This window comes from Vulpes vulpes, chromosome 16 (assembly GCF_048418805.1).
Source record: "Vulpes vulpes isolate BD-2025 chromosome 16, VulVul3, whole genome shotgun sequence".
Taxonomy (NCBI): domain Eukaryota; kingdom Metazoa; phylum Chordata; class Mammalia; order Carnivora; family Canidae; genus Vulpes; species Vulpes vulpes.
The window spans coordinates 77,696,990-77,706,216 of record NC_132795.1 but is presented as its reverse complement, the minus strand read 5'-3'; the positions used below and the strand labels follow the sequence as shown (position 1 = coordinate 77,706,216).

The 9,227-nt window shown below is 61.9% G+C and overlaps 1 protein-coding gene across 4 annotated transcripts in view; it reads right to left on the bottom strand.

Moving 5' to 3' along the window:
- Positions 1 to 2,624: 2,624 nt before the first annotated feature.
- Positions 2,625 to 9,227, bottom strand: part of TTC7A (tetratricopeptide repeat domain 7A) — a 114,726-nt gene continuing 108,123 nt past the window's right edge. For all 4 annotated transcript variants that reach the window (XM_072742124.1, XM_025992597.2, XM_072742123.1 and 1 more), the window contains one exon: positions 2,625 to 2,977. In XM_072742124.1, the coding sequence (XP_072598225.1) occupies positions 2,756 to 2,977 (222 nt within the window). In that variant the 3' untranslated portion in view covers positions 2,625 to 2,755. The remainder of the gene's footprint in view (positions 2,978 to 9,227) is intronic.

The window sequence follows — 9,227 nt, the reverse complement described above, 5'->3', positions numbered from 1 at the left end:
AAGTATCACAGTGAAAGAAGCTGGGCACCCAGCAGCTCCCCAAATGGCCCTTCCTCTCAGGAGCAGCAGGACCATCCCCCCAAGAATAGGGCTGAGGGTGGGGGTGGAGGAGGCCAGACCTCTGTGAGGCCACCGGAGTGGGGCGTTCTCGTGTAGGCCAGGCCAAGCTCTGGGGGCAGCCTCTAGGGCAGCTCTCCTCCACGGCGGTGGCTGCAGTCCTGGGGGCGCACCCTACGATCCCGTGGGGCACACGAAGAAAACAGAGCTTCCACGCAAACTTCAGTCATCCTTCAAAACTTTGTCGCACGTTTGTGTTACATGTAGTGTGCCGAACGGGTGTGACCTGTTCAAGGAGTGTGTTGGTGTGGAGGGCACAGCGCAGGCAGCTGCTGAGGACGCGTGTGGCCGGGATCCTCACCACGCGGCTGTCTCCTGGTGCTTCTCCCCACGGGCTGGAAATGCTCCACCAGCAGCGCCCGCAGGACATGCTCTGTTCAGGTCATGGGTCTGGCCCTGGCCTCCCCCCGTGGGGCACTAGAGGCAGCAGGGGGCTCAGGCCCACCTGAGCTACAGGTGCCAGGCCAGGAGGCTTGCTCCAGCAGCCTGCCTGGCCCCCCTGCCTCCGTCCACCCCCACCCAAGCTTCGGCGCCTGCCTGGCCCTCTCGGCTCTCCCCTGCTCCAAGCAATCTCTTCCTGAGCCCCGACCCCCGTTTGTGTGACCTGCTGGGGTGACTTCTCAGGCCTCTCCTCCTGCAACACGCCCTCCTCACTAGGCGCTCAGGGCCTGTTCGGGGTCCCCGTTGGATGGAATGAACACGCTGTATCCCTCTCAAACGTCTCTTTATTCAAGACCTTTATTTCAAAGGGCCAGCAAGGTGGCCCAGCCCTCCGAGGCTTCCCCCAGAGGAACGCTGCAAGCCGAAATGCACTTGGGCCCTTCCTATTACCAACTGACTACCAGTCTTGGGCACCCCGAGGCAAATCAGTAGCATTTGCTCTTCTCATTCAGCTTTATTTTTTTTTCTCACAGAATTTCAGAATAAAAATAGATCTCTATCATATATATATCTCTATACCTATATTTATACACACACGGAGACAGAGATCCTTCAGCAGAGCGAGGGATCTGGCGTCCTCTGCAGTGCCGGTCGCCGTGCGGGAGGGCCAGGAGGGGGCAGGCCCTCTCGGGGGAGGCACCCAGGGGTGTGCAGTGCTGAGCCAGTGTGGTGGGGGAGGATCTCCAGAGGCCACCCCCCCCACCCCCCGCCCCAAGGAGCAGACTGGGCAATGAGGAGCCAGGGCAGCCCTCGCCCAGTCTTTCCACACACCCTAAGAGGAGACAGCCGTACCAGATGGAGCTTTAAAACTAAAACCCAAAGTGCAGATAGAAAAGGAATTCCCTGATGAGCATCCCCCCCAACCCTCAGGGACGGGGAATAACTTCTTGGGGAGTATCCCAGCAGGGCTGGGGGAACCAGCAGGGAAGATACCCACCCACCAGCCCCCGGCCCCCTGCTGACGCTCCGTCCCCTCCTCTGGTGTCCAGTCCCCACTGGACCTCAGGCAGGGGAAACTGAATGGCCTGATGCAGAAACGGGCTGTGGGTGGTGAGAGGTGCTGGGGTCAGCCCTGGAGACACCCATCTCCATATTATTATCCCCAGAGGGTTCTACATGATACCCATTGCCCAGAAACATGAGGCCTGAAGGGGTATGTTGATGCAAGGTGTGAGGAAGAACGGGTCCAGCTGCCATGTTCGTATCCTGGGGTCTACGGCCTAGGCCTAAGGAGACCACTTGGGCAGGGGCAGGTTTCCAGAAAGGTGAGCATGGCAGAGATGGGAGAGGAGTTAGGGCCGGTGCTCAGTGCCCCTGGCCAGGCACCAGAGGCCCAAAAGGCACTTGGCAGCAGAGGGGAAGAGCAGTGGAGCTCCACGGGCAAAGAGGGGCATCCCCCATAGCCCAAACCTGGGGGGGGGGACCCAGAGATCTCACCCTCTTCCCATTTGCCAGCAGAATCTTCCACCCTGATGGCCCTGGGCAAGACCTGAGAGTTATCTGAAACTCTGTCCTGAGGCTGGGGCTGAGACCAGGGCCCTGGGGCTTACCCACTACAGAGGCACAGGTGGAGGTGAAGTGCGCTGGGACACTCCACCACCCACACCCCCAGGGAGCGAGTCTGGTCACCATGACTCGAGGTCACTTGGGGTTCAAGCAGACCGTCTCCCGAGGCACTGGGTTAGGAAGTGGGGAAAACCCTCTTGACCTAGTCAGAGGGCAGTAGGTGGGGTTCATCTTTGGTGTGGGAGAACAGGGAGCTGAAGTTCTAGGCTAGCACCTGTGCAGTCACTGGGATCCCAGGGTGGGGGATGTGGAGAGTGGCAGGTGTTGAATGGGGGGTTCTAGACGCTGGGGGGTGGTACCGAGGAGGCACAGACCCTCCGGGGCAGATGCTCCCAGGCTGCTGTGGCTTCCCGGCCTCTTCCTTACTCATAAATGCCACCATGTCTGTCTGAATCCCAGGGAGCAAGGCATTTGCTTTTGATGCAAATGTGCTCCCCCCCCCCCCCCCCCCCCCCCCCCCCCCCCCCCCCCGGCCCCCAGCCCCAGATGAGCAGCTCCCAGACCCAGCTGGCCCTGGAGGGAAAGCAGGGCTGGAGCGGGGGGAGGCGAGGAGACCCAGCCCAGAAGTGTTCCCTAGGCGTGTATTTCCCTGAGCCCCGCCCTGGGGGGCAGCCCCCCCCCCCGCCGGCCGTCACAGCTCTCTGGGGATGATGGAGAAGGGCAGCACGGGGCTGCTGGCCTCCAGCTCCAGGGCGGTGAGGAAGCAGTCGACGGCGGCCTCGCTCTGGCCCTGGGCCTGCAGCACCTCGCCCAGGCCCCGCCACGCCTCGTGGCACGTGCTCTGCCTCTCCACGGCGTCCCGCAGCACCTTCTGGGCCAGACTCTTGTGGCCCAGCCGGCTCAGCATCAGACCCTGCGGGGAGAGCACGGGAGAGGTCAGTGCGGGTGTCCTGGCACCCCCCTTCCCGCCTGGCCTCCCAGTCCCGGCTCCCCCATGGGGAGAGCTCTGTCCCTCCTGGCCCCAAGGACGGGCTGGCAAGTCAGAGGATCCCATTACAGCTGGGGGGGGGGCCCGCTCCTGGCAAGTCCCCTCTCTCTGGCCTTCACTTTCCTCAGCTCTAAGTGGGAAGGGCCCAGTGCCCACCTGCAGGGCTGTCAGGGTTACAGGAGTTAGCATTGGGGAAAGCGCTGGAATAATGCCTGACATGCCTGAGCTCTCAGCGGGACAGTCTGTTACCCAGAGGCCTGGCCGCCCTGCCATGGAGCGGCCCTTGTCCCCAGGGAGGTGGGGGCGGCTCCCTGGCCTGCCTCAGCCGCGCTCTTCCTGGGGACATCGGGGTTCTGGCACCCACCGCCCATCCCAGCCTGGCCTGGCTGGCGAGGGTCCCAGGAGGGCGGGTGCTGGGCAGAAGGACGGCCTTGGTAAGAGGGGTCAGGGGTGGCTGGGAAGCCTGGCACTGCTGTTGGTCTCTAACAGCCCTGCTGGCAGGGAGAGGAGGTGACAGGAATCATCACAAAAGCCTGGGAAGTGAAATTGGGACTGTGTCCCTTCTACATCCTCTTCCACTTTGAGGAGAGTGCAGGGAGGTGGGAGGACAGGGTGGTGAGTGAGGCGGGGGACCAGGACCCCCCCTTCGGCCTCCGGTCCCAGAAAGGCTGCTTGGCTCCATCCCACTGATCTGTGTTCTGGCCCTGAAAGGAGGCACGGGGGAGGGGGGCCCCTCTCATTCAAAGATTCGAGGTAGAGCCTAACACCACCTTCCTGGACGGGCAGGGGCTGGGGTGCGGGAGAGGAGCCTCCCGGTGCCCGCCCACTGACGGCCCTGTACATTTTTAGCTGGAACATTTTCCTCCTCACCACGCTCCTGGGACTTGGGCCCTCTGTTGCTATGGCGACCCACTGGGGAAGGTGCACATGCCCGCTCATTTCATAAAGTCCTCGGAGAGCCTGGAACACGACCAGCTAGGCGAGGGCGAGAGCTGGCGCTCAGGAAGCGCTAGGAAAAGCCTCACCCTCTCCGGAGGTGGCGGCCAGGGGTCCTGGGCCCCAGCAGGAAAGGAAGGGGGCGCCGTCTTCAGGCGGCCAGGGCCAAGCCGTGCAAGGGAGCTGGATGGGGTGCAGGGCAGGGGAGCAAGGGCCCAGGGCTGCCCAGGACCGGGGTGCAGTGTCCAGCCTGGCCAGCAGGGCCCAGGCTACGGGGCTGCCCGCAAGGCCCTGGAGCTGCACCCTGGGCAGCTCCCATGCACCGGGGCCCACAGGGAGGAGGGAAGGCGGGCGGGACCACAGGCCACCACACACCAAAATTAAGCACCAAAAATGGAAGGTTTGGGCCGCGTGAGTGCAGGAGCAGCGAGGGACAGATGGGGAGGCCGGCAGGGTCCCCCGGGGACGGGTGGGGCCCCAGTATGGTTCTGTACGAGCTCCCCAGGACAGCCTGTTTGCAAAGGGAGCTCCACCACTCAAGGAGTTCGAAAACCCCTGAGTTTGGGAGGGGCCAGATGTGTCCGCGGGGTGTGTGTGTGTGTGTGTGTGTGTGTGTGTGTGTGTGTGTCTGCTGGTTTTACTCTCAGGAAGCTTTGCAGTAGGCTCCTCTGCATGTTTCACATGGAGAGAAAAGCCAGGGCTCCGGGGCTCCGGGGCCAGGAGACCTTGGCTGGGCTGGAATCCCAGCTTCGCTACTGACGCGCGCAGGAACCGTGGGCAAGTGGCCCGTTCTCTCTGAGCTGTGGTTTCCTCGTCTGTAAAGCAGGGAACGGAATGCTACCTCCTGGGGGGCACTGCTGCAGTCTGCAGGGATGATGTGGAATCATGTAGTCAGGGCACCTGGTGGGCAGACAGCAAAGGGACGCGTCCCCAGGATGAGCAGAGGGTCCTGTCGGAGGGAGGAGTGGGAGGAGCTGCCCTCTCCAGAGGGCAAGGCTCCCTCTGTGGGCCAAGACTGGGGCCCGGGGTGGGGTTGGATCACGTCCCCCATACCCTGGGGTGCTGACCTCAGAGCCTGAAAGGAGACACCGGGCTGGGGTCAGGCTGGGGCCCCAAAGCCCGGGGCCTGTAACAGGATCTGCTGCCACCTGCCTGACACACCAGCCTGTTCGTGTTTGGTAGCAACTCGGAGCTGTTTGCTGCCTGACAACTGGGCAGGGCCCGCCCCGGGAAGACGGGAGGTCTCACCTACTCTGCCCCCGCCGGGCGCTCTGCCAAGGGCCCGCCATCGCCCCCTCCCCCGGCGCCCCCACCCCAGCGACCCACAAAATAGGTCTCCAGGGACATGGTGGAAACGCGGTTCCATCCAAACGTCCCTGATGACTCTGCCCTACTCTGGCCACGGGGCACCCTGAGCCAAGAGAAACCAGACCTGCTGGTGACTCAGCCTCTGACCCTCACCTGGGAGATGCCACAGCCATGCTGCCACCCGCAGCAGCTGGAAAGTGATGTGCAAGTTGCTCATGGCAGTTAAGCAATGCACCTTTGAGAGGGGGCGAGGTTACCGCCACTCAGGGAGGGCAGGGCTATGGCGGAAGGCCCCAGAAGTTCCCAACTTCATCCATCCCTCCTTCCCTCCCTTCCTGGATCGTGGGGAGAGGGGAGCATCTGGCCTCATCTCAGCGACCCAGGACCTGCTCCCCACCCAGGAAGCCCCCCAGGATTACACCTCCTGGCTACACCATCCCCTTGAGGTTGTGCTCCGTTACTGTGGGCTCTGGTGTGCGATCCCTGTCCTGTCCCTTCCCGGGCTGAGAGGGACAGGGTCCTCGGCTCCTGCCTGCTTTGCTATTCTCCATGGGAGTCAGCTCTACAGAGCTGGGGGGGGGGGGCGGGGGGGGTCCTGGGTCCCAAGCCAGGCACACAGGCACTTATGTGCACGCTTACCAACCGGCTTAGGGCCACAGGACACGCAGCCTGAGGGGGACCCTCCCTGTTGGAAGACGTGGCTCTCTGCGGCCTGGGATGGGGAGGAAGGAGAAGGCCCCCTTGCCTTCCTTTTTCAGAACCGCTACTGCACACCACGTCACCTCATGAATTCAGTGCCCAACACCGTCCCCCAGAGGGAAGCGGCAGTGGGAAGGTCTCGGCTGCGTCTGTCTTGTCTTCTTCTGGGGGGAGGCCTGCCCTGGGAAGCAGCCCCTTGCTGTAGGCCAGCTGCAGGCCAGCCGACAGCTCCCTCCCTATCCCTACTCTCAAGTATTTATAGAAGTTATTTTGGGGCACATTCCTGGGATTCTGTAACAGCCTTTCCAGCTGGGAAGCAGGGAATCAGCTGGAGGCTGCTGGAGCCTCCTGGTCCCAGGAGCCCTCAGCGTGGGGACCCTGGGGCTGCAGGGAGGAGCCTGGGGTGGGGCCCCCTCTGAGATCCTCACCCACCCCAGGGGCTGACACACCCTGCGGGGGAGGCCCACATTCCAGCCCAAGCTCAGGAGCTCAGGCCCTCTCTGGATGCCAGGTTCTCCCAGGTGTGTCAGCCTCAACCTGTCCAACCTGACTGGGAATGAGACGTCTTCTCCAGGCTGAGAACAGAGCCCACAGATCACCACATCCCTCCTGGAGCGGGGCGCAAAGCCTCCTAGACCCCGCCCAACACCTGGTTGACAAGCTCTCCTAGGCTTTTACAGGAAGAGCCCCTGCTGCTAGAGCCCACACACTCACCTGGAGCCCAGCTAGGTGGGGGGCTTCTGGGGCAACAGAGGTGGCTGTGCCCATGCCTCCTTTCCTCCTGCCCCTTCTCCCCCCACCAGTGGGCCTCTTGGCTGTGGTGGGGTTGTCTGTCCTTGGAGGGCCATGGCCAGGCTCAAAGATAAACACTGGTTTGAGAAGGAAGCACATCACCTCCTGGGGGGCTCCCTTGCCAGGCTGGTTTCCCCACATGCTGGGCTGGTTTCAGGTTCTGGGCCTCCGGAGGCTCTGCTCACTCTGGAGCACAGGTAGGCCCTCAGGGCTAGGTCAGGAGCCTGGACTTGGGGTGCTCAAAGTGAACACCCTGTGATGGGCAGTGAGAGGGGTCACCATGGCTGCAGCTCTCCTCTCTGGGCAGAAGGCAGAGCTGAGGGGAGGGGGTGCCGGCCCACTGGGCAAGGGGAAGGCTGGACTCCGCTGCACCCTCCAGACATGGGGAGTCTTTCAGACCAATGATTTTGGAGCTAAATTAAGCGAACGGTGCTGCACTATTGTTCTGATCCAAGTCTATGACAGGCTGACAGGAGACAGTCTATGACAGCACATCAGGGAGCTGAGGCCTTCAGGAGCCCATAGGTAAGCCCGAGGCTTTCCAAAAGTCCTGAGTCAGAGCCCAGGAGCCCGCCCTTCACCTTCTCGTGGGTGTCTGAACCTGAGGGCAGGTGGTGTGGGCTGGGGCTGTGCCAGCCCAGGAACAAGGCCGGTGGACTAGGGGTACCCCACACAGTGAGCCTGCAGAGCTCCCTCCTCCCTCCCACTCCGCTCTCCCACCAGGGAGTACAGACCTCAGGCAGAACTGGGCAGGGATGAGGGAGCGAAGGCAGGATAAAACCCACAGCACTAGGTCGTCAAATGGCCAACAAGACGTTCTTGCCAAACAGAGTGAGGCTCCCCGTCTACAGGAGCTGGTGGGGCGGCGCGACTGTGGAGCAGGCTGTGTGCATGTGCCTGTGTGTGCGTGTGCGTGTGAACTCAGGGTCCCTGTGCAGACAGTACAACACAGCACAAGACTTCTGGGCTTCCTGTGGCTTCCGGCCGCCTGCACCCCCTAGGCCACCTGCCATAGCGCGGGAAGGCGACAGGAGGGAGCAGGTGTGGAGCCCGAGACCCTGGCACATCGGGCCCCGGGACCAGAAGCCCTGCTGCAACGTGTGCTCGCAGGGAAGCTTCTGAGGGCCAAGCACTGGGTTTCACTCTTCAGCTGCTCAGGACACCTTTCATCCGTAACGTCAGGAAGCAGAGGCTGAACCAGCCTGGCCTGACAGAGGCCAGAATGGAAGGCCATGTGGGGCCTCCCCAGAACCTGGCCTTCCCTCCTCTTCCCCAGCAGCCTCAGATCCCCAGCAGGGCCCTTTGGCTGAAGAGACCAGCCGTGAAATGGCTCTGGCTCTCACCTCAGACTCCAGCCTCCTGAACAGGCTTCCCCTGCACCCAGCTCAGGTTGGCCTGGCCTTGCCCTGGGGATGCTCTTGTCCCAGCCACAGGGTGCTTGGGGCCGGTGTCCAGCACATCTCTGCCTTGGCCGGAGTCACCTGATGGGCTCGGTGAGGACCGGGAGGCGTGTGCACTGAATCTGAATCTGCTGTACTGAATCTCTGGGGCTTGGCTCTGGGTCTCTGCCTCCTTCTGCAAACCAAGAGCATCGAAGCCTGGCCTGGGAGCTCAGCTTCCAAATGGAAAGGTAAAGTAACCCCAACTACTGGCCATTAACTTACAGAATTGGTTAACCTCATTTTAACCCTAGATCTAGGGCTTGGCATGGTGACTACCATTTTCCAGATGAGGATGCTGAGGTGCCAAGAGGTTGAGGGGTTTGGTCAAGGTGGAGCAGTGAGTATAGGCAAAGCAGGGTTCAGGTCCAGCTCAGTTAGAACCAAAGGCTATGACACAATCTCCAGACACAAGCTGGCTCTGATACTGGGGCTCAAAAACCATCCCAGCCAACCAGCCCCAGAGGCAACCTATAGGCAGCCCTGCGGCCCCTGGTCCCTGCCCAGCACTCTTTCCCTCCCTCCCTCCTTAGTACCCTGCTGGCACCCTGGACCATCAGGCAGCCTGGGGAAATTTGGGCCAGTGACCCCTGCCCCACAGCACGAGCAGCCTGGCCAAAGGTGGGGCTCAGGTTTAGGCCACGTGCCACCACGTCTTCCACATGAATGCTGACAAAAATGCCGGGTGTTGACTTCTTTTCACAGCGCTGAGATCATCTGAGCACTAAAATCCTCCCCTTGAGGTCACAAGGGCCGAAATTATTATGCCCATTAGACAGAAATGAAAACTGAGCCAGTGAAGGGAAGTAATCTCTAAGAACCCCGGGAACACTCGGGCTGGCAGGGCTGGCAGTCCTAGTCCTGCCCTCCAGGGTGGGGGATGGGGCCTGTCAGGGGAGGGGACTGCGGGAGCTCCCTGCCACCAGAGTTGACTTGTTTGGCCTTAGAGAGCAGAGCCTGCGGTTAGATTCCTGGAGCACCTGCAAAAGGCCCAACCCAGA